The following is a 15953-nucleotide window of genomic DNA, read 5'->3' as shown; positions in this document are numbered from 1 at the left end:
GTCATGTCATCCTTCACTGGATCCATAAAGAATGCAAGATGTGACCACTAAAATCCTGCTGCTGCTTGTACCTTTTTTGCCATCATGCTAATTTTCTGTTCTGTCTCATCCAGGACAGATGAGCTCAGGCAGATTTTTGCCCCAAGAGCTTCATATTTCTTTGACACCACTGTACTGCAAAAGCTTGTTCTTGGCAGCCTCAGTGTGCATGAAAAGCACTTGCATTTCAAAGAAATACCAATGGAATTTCTAGCATCCAGAAAAACTTGCTCTGAAATCATTCAGGAAGTCACATAACGTGACCCTTGGTCACAGCATGGGTTCAGTCACACACACTACAGGTTTGTAGTGTACTGCCTGTGGAAGCTGCCACGTCAGCTCTCAGGAAAACTGCACGTTGTGGGATCCGCAGAGCACTTGGGGATGCTTGTGATGCAGCTGAGTTGATGGTCAGTCTATCCTAAAAAGTGATGAAAGCTGGTCTCCCTGTACCTTGTTCTACCCACTGTGCTAATCTGCCCTTTCATCTGTGGAGCCTTGGAGCGGGTACAAATGGCAGCTGTGCACTGCCAGAGAAGCATGGTGCAATTTAAAGGCAAATTTATCAGTCCCACCTTGTTTTAATAACATTTATTCATGGTATGACTTAGACAGGCCATTCATTCGAGGCTACTTTGAGGCCAGCTCTCTGCAGCTTGGTGCTGTTCTTTCTGACTGATGGTGTTCTTTTCCTGCCAGATCAAACTCAAGTCACTATTGAAGGTCTGCAGCCCACAGTGGAGTACACGGTCACTGTCACTGCTCAGAATCAGAATGGGGAGAGCCAGCCCTTGGTTCAGACAGCTGTCACCAGTACGTATTTGACTTGATGGAAACAAACACATGTTTTCTATTGATCTCTGAACCTACCATCACATTCCCAGGGAAAGCAAAAGCCAGGGGCCTGGTCTCCAGGAGAGTGTGAGGTGGTCTGCCCTGTGAGAAGTACCATGCACCTAAACTACAGATGCTGGCAAAAATGCAGTCCCTCTGCCTCAAACACTGCCAAAATGCAATTTCCTGCCCCCTCAAAATGCTGCGCTTCTTATTTTCTTTCACTAAAGCTGCAAAATCTTTTGGGGTTTCATTTGCCATCAGCCAATCAGTGGGTAAAACGTGCCAAGATCTCTTCTGTGTGGTGCTAGGTGGCAAAGGTGATTGCTGTTAAGGGACTGGATTGGGCTTGGGAGCACTTGCCCTGTGTAAGAGAGCAAGGGAAACCACATGGGTTATACCAAGAATTTGGGATGAAGCACTGCAAAACAAAGAATGATTCCAGGGCTGAGGTGCTGTGTACAAAACAGCAGTCCTGCTCAGGTCACAGAGGGGACACAAGAGGGACCTTGTAACTCAGGGATATGTTTGAGGTAAAGTGCTTTTGAGGGATACCTCTGGGGTGGGGATTTGTGTGATTCTTACTTCTCTCCTCAAGCTTGTATTCAGTGCTGTGACTCAGCTCCAAACACTGCAGACAACAGGAGCCTCTCCAGAGCTTTGCAGAGATGAGTGAAGAATCCACATTCAAATCAACAAATTCCTGGACAAAAATCACCTTTGCCAACTAGATAATGTAGAAAAATGAGGATTAATACAACATGGCAAATGAAAAAGAAGAAACTTTCTAGAGAAGCATGATTTTGAGCCAATATAAAAATTACATGCTAGATCCTCCCATTTTGTGTAGCAGATGGGTGTATTTCTGTGATAGCCACTCCAGACTTCTGAGGAACAAGGCTCACTTCCCCTGCTCTGAGCTCCCGCCTTGCTAGGAAATCCTGTGAATTGGTTTAATTGGGAGGTGTGCGTATCATCTAGTTGCACCTGTGGACATTCCCTGTGCACTCAATACAAAGCTGAAAAGTTTGTTTCTAACTGATTTTACAATATAATATGCTGAGTAATTTTGCTTTCTTGATGAGTGTGTTAATTGGATATTAATTTATGAAAGAAAATAGCGGGATGGATTCTCCTTGGACTGGCACTTAGCACAGCAGCTCACAGTAGTGAACAGCAAGTGCAGCATGAACCCAAACTTACAGAGCTGGCTGCCTTTGGCACAAGCAACCATTTCCATGGGAGAAATGGGTCTTAACATTCCCATTTCTTTTTTTCCCTTGTCCACTTTTAAGGTAGCTTAATGCTACTTGTGTGAAAGGGGTTTTGGTGCCAAGGGGACTCAAACATAGGTGAGAATTGGTGCTCTGGCTGCTTTGAAGGTGGCAGTGCAGGTCCTTTTGGTTTCAACAAAGCCACAATTGCCTTCCTGCTGCCTGGCACCTGCCAACGCAGGCTTAGGGATGTCAGCATATGTGCAAGGTGCAGCACAGAGGAGAATCCAGTGCCCCCCTTGCCACACCAAACTGAAAACTGCTTTGCATGTAATCAAAATGCTTTTTATTTTCCTCACCCACAACCTGCTTTTTATCACTTAACCTCTTACCGTTAATTTGCCTAACAGACATTGACCGCCCTAAAGGACTAACATTCACTGAGGTGGATGTTGATTCCATCAAAGTTGCTTGGGAAAGCCCTCAGGGGCAAGTCACCAGGTACAGGGTGACCTACTCAAGCCCTGAGGATGGAATCCATGAGCTATTGCCGGCCCCAGGTGGCGAAGAAGACACTGCTGAGCTGCATGGCCTCAGGCCAGGTTCTGAGTACACTATCAATATCGTTGCCATTTACGATGACATGGAGAGCCTGCCCCTCACTGGGACCCAGTCCACAGGTACAGCTCCCACCACCCCCAGCAGGCCATGGCAGCAGCGGCTTCTGCCCTGAGGGGTGAAGTGTGCTTCCATGTGCAGCTGCTGCTCCGTGCAGGGCAGCCCAGGGGATGGGATCGCTCCTGAGGGATGGCTTAGATGGGGCCAGAGAGCTGCCTGGAGCAGTCAGCCTGCATACACATCAGGGAAGGCAGGCAAGAGAGCAGGATTGCAGGAACAGATCCTAGAGAAAAGAGGGAGGAGTGTCCAGCAGTGTCCTGTCCCTGATCACGGAGCCTGATCCATGGTGAGCGCTCTCACAACGCTCTTGTCTTGCCTTCGTGGTATGGGACACCTCAAAGCACGGGTAGTGACCAACAAGAGAGATGAGGGCAGCTTTCATGCCCCAGGGACCTTGCTGTTGGAGCCAAAGATCAGCAGGAAGGGCTGGAGGATTGCTGAACCCTCAGGTCTCACAGTCTGCAGATCCCTCACTGGCACTGCCCTAGGGACTATGGACCACTGCATGCTCACACCCTGCACCCTCAATCACCTCCACAGGAGAGTCCCTTCTGTGCCAGGCTGATCCAGCTACAATTCCATGCATTGAAAATTCCTTGCAAGGAATTGGCTTAATGTTGCTTCCAGCAATATGGAATCCATTGCAAGCTTCCAGCATTACCAGATGTGACTTTATTACAAGGACAGGTAGCACCTGTGTAATAAAGGTCTCCCATTCATTTGTGGCTGAAAAGTTGGCACTTCAGTTCCAGGGGTGGAATGAATTCAGTGAGTCCTAGTGTAGAGATCTGCTGTGCTAAACTGAAGCAAAGTGATGTAATGATGGAACAGCTGGCTGACTACCTGCCAGAAATGCAAATTTAATACTTTTCAAACCCACCCTCTGTGGTTTACCTTTTGAGAGCTGCTTAAAAGTGGATTTTAAGTCATTCAAGACTTTCCATTGACTCTCATGGGCTTTAGATTGAGCTCTGAGCTAAGCCAGAAGGAAGAATTAACCTGTATTTCCACGCTGTAAAACTGGAAAGCATTGATAGCAATGTGCCGTAGTGGGCACTATGCTAAGGTGTTTCTTTGCTCTGTTTACAGCCCCAGGCTTACTGACAGTAAGGCAAGAGAATATTTCAATGGACACTCCTTTTTTTAGGCAAGCCTTTGTTTGTAAGGATAGTGGATGTGTTAGCTCCTGAACAGGCTCTTGTGTGCTGAGCCTTATGGCCACCACAGTTCTGCTTTTCCATTGCCTCGCTCGCTGTGTAAGTGGCTGCAAAATGCTTCCCCTCCCCATTTGCAGTATTTTTATATCTTCTCTGCAATTCCTGAGCCTGCTTCCTACTTACTTTTGTAAATCATCCGTTGTATTTTGGAAATGAACAGACTGGGGCAAGTGGAGCAGGATTAAACCGTGAGCTGTGTGATGAAAAGCAGAGACTGATAGAATAATTAAAACAGGCTGGCCTACTAGAGATTTAAGCACTTTCCCAAGCCTTTACCTTATATCACAGCAAATGTCATTCCTCACTTAACTTCAGGGTTGAAGCATCGATATCTCCTTATTTCTGCTGAAAAGTGTTTCTGTAGATTAGAGAATTTCCTCCTGGATAACACATCCCCTCCCCCGGTGCTTTATGCCTGTATTTGCAGAAGGCACTCCACTTTCCTGGCCTAAACCTGTCTCATGTTCAGGAGAGAATATTGTCTTATCCAACTCTCTTTTCTTTAAGTAACCATGTGCCTGTCTGGATTTTTGCAGCAATTCCACCTCCAACAAACCTGAAGTTTACTCAGGTAACTCCCACCAGTCTCACCATCAACTGGAATGCACCCAACGTTCGCCTCACTGGCTACAGAGTCAGAGTGACCCCCAAAGAAAAGACTGGTCCTATGAAAGAAATCAACCTTTCTCCAGACAGCACATCTGCAGTCGTGTCTGGCTTGATGGTAACTTCTTTCTTTGTGTTGAGGGAAGGAGATTTTTCAAGACATTTCAGATTCCTGTGTCAGGAGCTTCAGTTGGAGTAGATCATTACAGCTCCTAAGGGTCTGGCTCTGAAGCTCATGGCAAGTCAACCTGCAGCTACTCAGTACTGTAGTTTTTTTTTTAAAGGCAAGTAATTGGCCTGCTGAAGCTGCATTCTACCCCCTTCCTCATCTAGCACAGAGAGACTAGATGCCTAATCAAATGCAAATTACCAGGTTCACAATCAAAAGTAACCCAGCAAAATGCTTTTACTCATCTTTCACAAAAGAGGTCAGATAAAGTGATCTAACACAGAGATTTCAAGCTGTGATATGGGAGCTCTGGCAGTCTATTGCCTATTTTTAAGACATCTGCAAAATATAATTTAAAAATGCAAGTCTTTTGTGAGTAGTCTTAAATTTGCCATATAGCCATCTTCTCCACTGGAAGCATTTCAGGAGTTCCTGAACTGGAGAAGGCTGAAAATAACTGCTTTTATGGTTCCTGTGATCTTAAAAAGCTAGTGATCTGTTTTTAAGGAGTTTTATGAATCACTTTCAAAAATGAGCCTTAAAAAACATCCTAATCTAAGTGGACCCATGGTTTGATGCAGCCAAGGACAAAACCCCCCATGCTGTTACATTCACAATTCTCTTTTATTCACATCATTTTATTCTTTATCATAGCAAATAGCATCCATTAACCCTGGGAAAAATAGGAGGGAAATTAGAATTTCTCTGAAGAATCAGCTTTGAAGCACAGATTCTAAAATGAGGGGTGATAAATAATCTTCAGGATTTCTTCTTCTCCTGAGTGTGCAGTGCACAGTGTGTCAGGGTCTGTGCCTACTCTTCTATTCCAGCTGGAAATAGTTAGAATTATGCCATCAGTCCTTCCCCAGTTTATTTTAAGGTTTCATGTTTCAGTAAGTGGTGACTGAGAAACCTGGCTCCACCAAACACTGACTGAGGGCAGGAGTATTTCCCCCCATGCTGGATGGGTCCTGTTAACGTGGTACAACTCTGTCCATTCTAGGTAGCAACCAAGTATGAAGTGAGTGTGTATGCTCTGAAGGACTCCCTGACCAGCAGACCAGCCCAGGGGGTGGTCACAACCCTTGAAAGTAAGTGGTGGCCCCCGCAAAGGACCACTTAGTGCTGTGTGGGTGCAGAGGCCAGGAGCTATGTCCAAGGTGGGGCTCTGTCCAAAGCTCCATCCCAGGCTGCACCAACACTTGGCTGGTAAGATTGCCAGTCCCCAGTGTACTGACAGGACCCCTTTCCCTTGTGTGCAGATGTGAGTCCCCCTCGCAGGCCCCGGGTGACAGATGTCACCGAGACAACCATCACCATTACCTGGAGGACCAAGACTGAGACCATCACTGGCTTCCTGGTGGAAGCTGTCCCCGCGGGCGGCCAGAGCCCCATTCAGAGGACCATCAGCCCTGAGCTCAGGAGTTACACTATCACTGGTATGTGAGGGCTTCTGCAGCTCCAGGGTCATATCAGAAAGCACACTGGGTTCTTCTTTTAGAACTGAATATCCTTGATGAGAAATACTATAGGAACAAAAGGTGAGAGAAAATATCTGAGGCATCAAGACTGGGCTCCAAGAAGAGGTTATTGAAAGACCTTCTGATGGCCATCTTAGGTGGCTTCCTCTCCTTAGCTAACATTTGTGTTTCAACTTCATTTTAGGCTTGCAGCCTGGCACTGACTACAAGATCTACCTGTACACTCTGAACGAGAATGCACGCAGCTCCCCGGTGGTACTGGATGCCTCCACTGGTAATGATCTTGTCTGACCTTTTTTCTCATGTTAACACACAGTAATCACATATGGCCACTTAGGAGTTGTCTATATCTGATCACATTTAATATTATTCCCTGTGACTTACAGCAATAGGTTTGAGAAGGGTCAAGCAGGTGTAGCTCAGCTGAAGAATATGCTGGTCTTTTCTGCATTTGACTTGTTAAACCCTTTTGTTTCTACCCAGCTATCGATGCTCCTTCTAACCTGCGCTTCCTTACAACCACGAGCAACTCCCTGCTGGCCACCTGGCAGCCTCCCCGAGCCAAGATCACGGGCTACATCATCAGATATGAGAAACCTGGCTCGCCAGTCAAGGAGGTCTTGCCTCGGCCCCGACCTGGCACCACCGAGGCTACCATTACTGGTAACTCTGTTTTGTCTGGGAGCTCTTCACCTGAAACACTTGAATTTCAAGAGAGAGGGAGGGGAAAGGCCTAATTATAAAATGCATTGATGATTAGCTAATAGAGAAAATTGTGTTCCTTTATTGTGGCTTCCAGTACTAGAGAGTGGTCCTATAAGCACACCTGTCCTACAAACACATTGCACTTCACTGATCAGCACAACCACCACATTTGAACAGTCTGGTGCTTGTTTCCACTGTCACCACAATTGTCCTTTCAAGGAAGAAAAGCCCTTGATTCTGGCACCCACCAGTCACATGTACTAAAGATCCCTTATGTTTGGGTCCATGATCCCAGCTGGCATGGTCAGACTGCAGACTTGCTCTGAGGAACGGGAGGCTGAACTCTCTGCACTGTCCTGAAAACCTCGGGTGTGAAATGCACGTACCTGATACTGTAGCCATACCCACCTCTCATTCTGCCTTGGTTCTCACACATAATCATAAAAGAAAAGCAACTCGTAAGTCTAAAATTGTTCTGTGTCCTTCCTCCCTCCCTAGGTTTGGAACCTGGCACTGAATACATCATCTACATCATTGCTGTGAAGAACAGTCAGAAGAGTGAACCTCTGGTTGGCAGAAAAAGGACAGGTAAAACAAAGCTCTGGATTGTTGTGTGCCAATAGGAGATTGCTTCTGCTTGGGGAATACAGTGTGAAAGACATTGAAGGACACTTGTGGAGGACTGACATAATGTTTTTAAAAATGTCCTGTTCACACCACTCAGCCTCACCTTTTCTTTGAGTCAAATAGGCTTTGGAAGGAGGTTTTCCTTTCTAAGGATGCAGGAGGTACACTTCTAAATTTATATTAATAACATTTACCTGTGTTTGAACACAAGCAACAGAACAGTGTGCTTGATGCTGGATTCTTGCTTTGGTACCTAGTGGTTAATTAAATCAGGGTTAACATGACTGTCTAACACTTAATAGCGTCAAATACAGAATCCATTCCATTTGTTTCCTGTTGCATTCCTCCTGCTTTGCAACTTTCACAGTACAAGATTGAGATACCTATAGCAAGCAAAGTATCAGCTGGGCATGCAGATATGGTCAAGGAGCAAGTTTCTTCCTGCTCACCAATGAGTCCTCTTAAAATGATAACCTGCAACTATCTCTTGTAATCATTTCTTCTCAGTTTGAGCAGTGGCCGTGGCTTCTTTGGGTTGCAGTGTTCAAAAGTGTTGCTCAGCTGTATGAAAATTTCGTACCAGCACACTTCTTATTCCTGTGTATAAAAGATGCAGAGAGGGAAATGACCTTAACAGTCAGTGCAAGGTCATAAAAATTGTGTTGCATCTTGGGGGAGTTGCTAATATTTGATGCTTGGAGTGGTGTAATGCAGCTGATGGATTTGCCATTGTTGCTCTGTCACACTTTGCTTGATGGCCTCTAACCTTTCCTTGGCCAGATGATCTCCCCACGTTGATTAGCAGACCACACCCCAACCAGCCCGACATCCTGGACGTGCCTTCCATTGACGAGGGGACCCCTTACCTCACGAACAACAGGTATGACAATGGCAACGGTATCCAACTTCCAGGCTCCTCAGGGCACCCTCAGACAGTGGGACACCAGGGGCAGCAGGTCTTCTTCGAGGAGCACGGCTACAGGCGGCCTGGGCCCACCACAGCCACTCCCCTCAGGCCGGGATCCAGGCAGCCGCTGCCCAGCGTGGACGAATCCATCGAGATCCCGGGGTACCAGGTGCCCATCGTGGTGGAGCCCTTGTACCCGCACTCGCGCGGGCCCCGGCGCAACGACAGCGTGGGGCAGGAGGCCCTGTCCCAGACCACCATCTCCTGGAGACCGCTGCTGGAGAGCTCCGAGTACATCATCTCCTGCCAGCCCGTCAGCCAGGATGAGGACACTCTGCAGGTAACGGGCTGTCTCAGCAGAGGGATGGTGTAGCCTCACCCGAGTCTGTCGGGGCCCCAGTGCCTCTGCTGTGCTAAGGGATTGGCAGGAATTAGCCTAAAGAGTCTGTTTAACACGTAGCTGAGACCAGGATGGATGAAAACCTCCCTTATCTCCTTTATGGAAAAGGCTGCAGGATAAAACTGCAAAACCAGAAACGTTTGAAATTCTGTCAGCAGTGATGTTTCAGCAGAGAAGGGGGCAGATAGCTGAGTAGGAGTTTTAAAGATTGAGGTGCTGCTTCTCCAAGCTACAGCACTCTTCCTATGAAGTCTCCCGTGGTTTCCTTGAAATGGCAAAACCAACACCTCGTGATCCATAGTCCAGAGTAGCCAAGTCTGACTTGGTATTGTTTGAAATCTCAGAGTATTTAAGGGGAGTGGTCTGGCTCCATCATGGTACAGAGCATAGGGGTCATCCTAAACATCCTGTCTCTCCTATGAGAGAGGTAACATCTAAAGGGTATTCCCTCCCACCTTTCTGGTGACCTGGCATTGTCTCTTGTTGCAGTTCAGGGTTCCTGGCACTTCCTCTAGTGCCACACTCAAGGGTCTCACAAGAGGGGCCACCTACAACATCATAGTGGAAGCCCTGAAGGACCACCGAAGACAGAAGGTGCTGGAGGAGGTGGTCACAGTTGGCAATACTGGTAAGGAACAGCCTTAGGGAGTCTGGCTGAACCTGTGCAGCCCCTGCCTCATTCCCCTTACTCAAGGTCACCTACCTGGTGCCCAAGCTTGACAACAGTTCAGAAAGGAAACTTCTGACAAGGACAGTTCATAGCAGGACACTGGGACAAGTGATTTGTGAGGTCCTCTGGTTTGGGATAACTGACACACACCGATGGTGGGATCAGAGCACAGAGAATGTGCTTTGAGGCTGCAGACACACCCCAAGGCCCCAAGAGAGATCTGGTTTTTGCAGTGCTTAAAGGGAGTCTTGTATCTGTCACAGACTGGACCATCAGCTCTTGACCCTGATTATCACACCTGAACTGGTGGTTGTAAAGCACCCACCAGCCAAGGCACACGCTTACGGTCTGCCCAACAGGGTCTGCTCTCCTTCTCCCATCCCCCTGCCGTGACACAGAACCTGCAGCACCCCAAAAAGGTGCACATGCAGCTACCAACCCCATGCTGTTCCTCAGCATCTTACTGCACATTTTCTCCTAAAAACAGGCAGAGTCAGGTTGTTGCTCGCCAGCAGCAAATGCAAAAGCTCACACTTGCTTGAAACTTGGCAAATCAAAATGAAAATAGCCTTCATGTCAGTGTGTTTTTTTTTTTTTTTTTCATTCAACTGCTCTGACACATGCAAATGGAAAAATCACAGGAAGCTGGGCTGCTGACAACCGTCAAGTATGTGCCCATGGGGTAACTCCATTACTGCCAGGGTATTACAAGAAGAAAAAAGTGTGTATTCACTGAAAATCAGTCTGTCTTTCAGCAGTTCCCATTGCTGTGTGTGATGCCTGTTTCTTCTCTTTTCGTTCCAGTGTCTGAAGGATTAAACCAGCCAGCTGACGACACCTGCTTTGATACTTACACTGGCTCCTATTATTCCATTGGCGAGGAATGGGAGCGCTTATCTGAAACTGGCTTTAAGCTCTGGTGCCAGTGTTTAGGCTTTGGCAGTGGCCATTTCAGATGTGACTCTTCTAGTGAGTAGCTTGCTGTTAACCATCCCCATTCCCACTCTCCCCCAGCACTAGTGCCATGTTTGACAGACTCAGACTGATCCAAACATGATGCAAATGAAGGCAGGATCTGAAGACCTTAAACCAAAGTGGTGTTTTGCATCATAAGAAGTGATGGAAAACTTTGGTTACCTCTGAGCTTTGCAGCTAATCTAGAATTGCCACCAGCAACAAGCAATATTGTATTGATAAGAGACTTTTTTACCTTGCCAGACATGCCTTTGCAATATGGGAAAGCGTGGATTTCAGCGGGTATTACAGACAGTGCTGGTATTACAATAAATCTGGTTTGCATTGCAGGCAGCCTTTGCAAAGCAGCTTGCAAAACCAGTTTTCTAATTTTTCTAACACTTCTGCCCACGGCATTAAGTTTTATTCTTTGCAGAACTGTGTGGTTTACATGGAAAAAATATCCAACTTGACACAAGGGAATGGAACAAAAGTCCGTGATTGAGCAGTTTAACACAACACATACCCAGCTAATTGAAATTAGGCTTTTAAATTGTGGAATAAGCTCAGCAAAGAGAGTATTTCTGCAATTTGCATAGATTCAGAGGAGTCTATGTAAAAACACTTAATTTTACAGGAAAAGATGCTTATTTTACAGGATTAATATTTATATTTCATTATTTGATACTCATGGTTTACCCATGGTGTCTTGCAAGATTGTGGTAAATTTTATGCTGGATATTTGTTCAAAAAAGAGCATTTAAATATTTTTCTCTCCTCTTCTGCCCCACATCTGTTAAATTCCTTTTCATTTCTTTTCATCTCCTATGAACCAAACCACCTCTCCCCACTCTTCGTCACATCCTACTTTTTTCCCAAGAGCCTCTACACATTTTCCAGAGCTGAAACAGCCTTCAGCAGTTAAAAACTGCAGAACCTGAACCCATTTCCTCCTTGGGACTCAGATGAGCTGAAAAGATTCTTTCTCCTGCCTTTCCTGAGACAATGCCAAGCTCTCTTCCTCCTGCTGTATGTGGGATAACTCCTGATTCTTATTCCCCTACCTTCTCCAGAGTGGTGCCATGACAATGGAGTTAACTACAAGATTGGGGAGAAGTGGGACAGGCAAGGGGAGAATGGCCAGATGATGAGCTGCACCTGCCTTGGGAATGGAAAAGGAGAATTCAAGTGTGAACCTCGTAAGTGTCTTTCTGCTGTTAGTCTGAGCTCTCATCCAGCAAGTCTCAGCATCTCAGCTCTGTCCTGCCAGGGGGACAAGGAGATTATCAGTGTGTCTGGTTCAGGCTGAACTGGTGACAGCTTCAGTCTGTTCTCACAAGAGATGAAGGGGTAAATCTCACATTCCTGAGCTTGAAAAGAAGAAAACCTTTTGTTAGCTGAAGTCACAGCACACTGAGCACCTGTCTGCCTCTGGCCCTGGGAGCTGCACACCAGGGATATGTCACTGTCTCAGAGGGGTGGATTACCCCAGCTGGACTTTCCTGCAGGGCCTCTTGCCTCAAGCTCCTCTGGCCTTCACACTGTGACTTAACCTGCATTGCTCTTGTCAGGAAAATACCCCCCTGCTGTAGGTTAAAGTGTCTGGAGAGCTGTGAGCATGTCTGATGTTCCCCTGCCAGTCGGGGAGCCTCTGGTCAGACAAGGGGAGCACACTTCCCCAGGGGCTCCCCTTCTGATCACCTGGCTGCTTTGAGAATGCTTAAAGCCAAGCCCAGGCCCTGCAGCTGAGCTCTGCCTGTGCCTCCACAGATGAGACCACGTGCTATGACGACGGGAAGATGTACCACGTTGGGGAGCAGTGGCAGAAGGAGTACTTTGGGGCCATCTGCTCCTGCACTTGTTACGGAGGACAGCAGGTAAGCAGGAGGGAGGCGTTACGCTGGACACAGGGGAGGCTGTGCCGGGCTGCACTTAACAGGCTGCTGGGTTTCAGGTCATGGAAGGGGCCAAAACAGGAGAGAAGTGATGAGGAGAGCTGCAGTACTTACATTGGTGCCTGTCTGGCGTAACACAGGAGCAGCCTCATTGGTGCTGCTGGCTCTAGCCTCATGTATGAATGATGGTGAATTAATGGCTTTAAGGTGAAGGAGAGTGGATTCAGATTGGATATTGGGATTAAATTCTTCCCTGTGGGGGTGGTGAGGCCCTGGCACAGATTTCCCAGAGAAGCTGTGGCTGCCCATCCCTGCAAGTATCCAAGGCCAGGCTGGGTGGTGCTTGGAGCAGCCTGGGATAGTGGAAGGTGTCTCTGCCCACAGCAGAGGAGTGAAATGAGATGAGCTTTAGGCTCCCCCCCAGCCCAGCCCAGCCTGGGATTCTGTGAGCCCTGGCCGCTCCTTGGCCATGGCACTGACGGGCCGGTGCTGTCCCCGCAGGGCTGGCGCTGTGACAACTGCCGCAGGCCCAGCATGGAGGTGGCCCCCGAAGGCTCTGCTGGCCACACCTACACACAGTTCACACAGAGGTACCACCAGGCCACCAACACTGTGAGTACAGCTTTCCTTCTCTGCCCTGTCCTGGTTGAGTCTGGCACAGGTGGTGGGGTCGCTGCAGGGCGAGAGCAGCTGCGGGTTCGTGCTCCCCCAGTAGTGCATGGCAGCCCCCGGCACACACACACCTGCTTGAGCTCACCCTCCACACACACGGGCAGTGCCACAGTCCCAGCAGAGCCTCGATGCATGCTCTGAGGCAGTAGTGCATGGAGTGATTTCCAGCTGTGTGCTTTGTGCTGGGAAACAGCCCCAGGCGCTGCCAGCAGCTCCCAGCACAAACCACGCCCGGGACAGAGCTCTAACTGATCTCCTTCCCTCCCGACAGAACGTCAACTGCCCCATTGAGTGTTTCATGCCCCTAGATGTACAGGCAGACACACAACAGCCACGGGGAAAGTAACATCGAGCAAGACTTCTTGCGGCCATGGCAACAGACAAACCAAAGTATAAATCCCTATGTGCCACGATTACCATCCAAACTGGAGTGATGCTAGCAAAACTGCATCTAGTGAGAATGGCCCCCTGCTCTGGAGCCATTTTCCCAGCTTAAGCTCAACTCACAGCTTCTCCAAGCGCCACTCTTGGAGTGTTTCAGACTTTTCTCATGATTGATAGCGATTGTCTTGGTTTTGCTCAAAGGGTTGAATTCCAGTCAATATTTTCAAATTTAAAGAGGGCAAGGAAAAAAAAAAAAGGGGGAGGAAAGGGAGAGGTTGTAAATCACAAATTTGGTGGGGGATCAAAATACTGGTGGGGAGGGAGGGTGTAGAAATTCAAGGATCTTGCGCTATGCAAGAACATTTGAGTACAACAATACTGAGGTTTAGGGATAGGAAAGTCCACCAAACACTTCTGCTTTCACATAAGCGTGCAGCCAGCAATAAGATAGGAACAGCAAATCCAATCACTGTGATTTTTAAAATATGCACAGTCCTAATTCTTTCCTGATGATCCTAGTATTTTTCTAGCTGTATCTTTATATCTCATGCTGTTATTTATCAGTTTTGTTCCCCTGATCTTCAAGTGTTTTTATATGGGAATAAAATGTATGGAAGACACTTAGTATGCAGTTGACAAAAGAGGAATTTGGTGTAATTATGATCAGTGATTATTTTTATACTGTAAGTGCCAAAGCTTTACTACTGTGGAAAAGAAAAAAAAACAACTCTTTTAATAAAAAGATTTACAAACCATACATATAGTTTAAGGGATTCTCGTTGCTGCCGTGGAATTTAGGATGAAGATGATTATTCTCAGCTGGATTATTCTGAGGTGGATAATTCTGAGCGGGATGATTCAGAGCTGGAGTAACACAAGATGGAACAAAGATCCCCAAGAAGAGTGAAGTAAACGTGGAGAGAATATTGGTAGAGCAGTTTGTTAATTAAAGGCTTCCAGCTGCACCCCTGTCCCTGTAGAGCACAGACAGTGGGTAGGTATGGCATGGGCAGGAGGCACAGGCTTGCTTTGGGGCAACAGGGGAGGGAGGGAAAGGCAAACAGCCCCTGCTTTGCGCACATGAACTGAGCTAGAGCTGGTTCCATACCTAGAATTCAATAAGCTTTCACTGGCTGACATGCCAGAATTAGTGAGACCGTGCAAACCTGTGAAGTTGAATGTGTTCAAAGCTTCAAAACCCAGCAGGAGCCAGGCAGCAGCTGGGTCTAAGCCTGGGTGTTACAGGCACAGGCCCCTTCCTTGTCTCCTGTGCTTCTACCTCACGGTGGGGAGGGAGGTAAACAAATTGCTCCTCACAACCCTTTTGATGAGAGTGAACCAAGCCAGCAGTGAGTCGCTTTGCTTGCTCTGCCAGGACCTGTCCAGCCTTTGCAAACGCAGAACAGGACAGGTCCTGTCAGGATTGCTGAGCCCCCTCCCCTGGGCTGCACGTGCACTGTACAGTCACTGGCATTCTCTGCACCCAATAAAGCATCACATGAAAACACTGTTTGGCTCCTTGACATGTGGCAGCTGCCAGCAGGGATTGCTAGCTACAGGGCACCCAGAACTTCTGCAAAGAGGGGGATGATTGCAGCAGCATTCAGTTCTACCCCACCAGTGTTCAAAAGCCAGGCATGTCCCTAAAAAAACGTGAGAACTAAACCTGCCCGAGACAGAGACACAGAGGAGTAGTTTCCCATTAACCTACATTGGTTTTCCCAAGTGAGGGCTACATATTTTGGACCAGAGAACAACTCTGCAATGATCCTTTCACTTAGTCACTAAATAATTCACTTCACCAACACATTGAAGGGAGTCAGAGCCCACCTCTTCTCCTCTGCCACATCTCTTGTACCAGCAGCAAACACTTCCCCTGCCCACAGGGTGCATTTCAAGATAAAATCATTTAAACAGCACTTTTCCCCAGGCTCCCTGTAGCGGTTTGTCTGTGCCTTAAAGCACATGCTGCTCACAGCTGTGCCAAGCCCTGCAGAATTTAAGCCCTTGGCAGTTCTCTTCCAGAACAGGAGGCACATCTCCACAGGGCTTGTCTGCTCAGCTTTATGTAGAGCCCAGGAACAACCAGAGTCAGGGCTCTCTATCCAGGGAAAAGTCCCTTGGTGGCTGAAGAAGAAAATAAAATCCCTGTTACTGGCTGCCAAGGCCCAGAATGATTCCTCCCTGCTCTCTGTTCACATCCACATTTTGGGAGCTGTTGTCCTGCCAGCACAGGACCTGCCAGGGGCAAGGTGCCACACGGTGACAGTGCAAATCCCAGCCTGGCAGCAGCTGCTCCTCAGAACACATCAGCTGAAGGGACATTCCCTACATTCCCTCCCTTCTAGGAAATGACAGCCAGCAGAGCTCACAGTCTGCTTTTAATCCCTGCAAACATCCAAGGCAGAAGCAGATCGGCACACTTCAGGAGGGACACCTTGAGACCACCACAGCCCTTGACAACCACTCCCACAGCTTCAGGGGATGCTTCCTTCAAGGGA

The 15953-nt window shown here is 47.7% G+C and overlaps 1 protein-coding gene across 7 annotated transcripts in view; it reads left to right on the top strand.

Moving 5' to 3' along the window:
• Positions 1-14958, top strand: part of FN1 (fibronectin 1) — a 51335-nt gene extending 36377 nt beyond the window's left edge. For 2 of the 7 annotated variants that reach the window (XM_068196542.1, XM_068196546.1), the window contains 15 exons: positions 739-852; positions 2498-2767; positions 4519-4706; positions 5761-5848; positions 6020-6196; positions 6423-6512; positions 6722-6901; positions 7442-7531; positions 8351-8817; positions 9367-9505; positions 10352-10516; positions 11575-11700; positions 12272-12378; positions 12898-13008; positions 13340-14207. In XM_068196542.1, coding sequence (XP_068052643.1) covers positions 739-852; positions 2498-2767; positions 4519-4706; positions 5761-5848; positions 6020-6196; positions 6423-6512; positions 6722-6901; positions 7442-7531; positions 8351-8817; positions 9367-9505; positions 10352-10516; positions 11575-11700; positions 12272-12378; positions 12898-13008; positions 13340-13414 — 2387 coding nt within the window. In that variant the 3' untranslated portion in view covers positions 13415-14207. Of the gene's footprint in view, positions 1-738; positions 853-2497; positions 2768-4518; positions 4707-5760; positions 5849-6019; positions 6197-6422; positions 6513-6721; positions 6902-7441; positions 7532-8350; positions 8818-9366; positions 9506-10351; positions 10517-11574; positions 11701-12271; positions 12379-12897; positions 13036-13083; positions 14208-14250 lie in introns of those variants that run through there. The other 5 variants (XM_068196545.1, XM_068196548.1, XM_068196543.1 and 2 more) reach the window with 4 other exon arrangements.
• Positions 14959-15953: the final 995 nt, after the last annotated feature.

This window comes from Anomalospiza imberbis, chromosome 7 (assembly GCF_031753505.1).
Source record: "Anomalospiza imberbis isolate Cuckoo-Finch-1a 21T00152 chromosome 7, ASM3175350v1, whole genome shotgun sequence".
NCBI lineage: Eukaryota > Metazoa > Chordata > Aves > Passeriformes > Viduidae > Anomalospiza > Anomalospiza imberbis.
The sequence above is the reverse complement of the archived record's forward strand: the minus strand, read 5'-3'. Positions and strand labels throughout refer to the sequence as shown.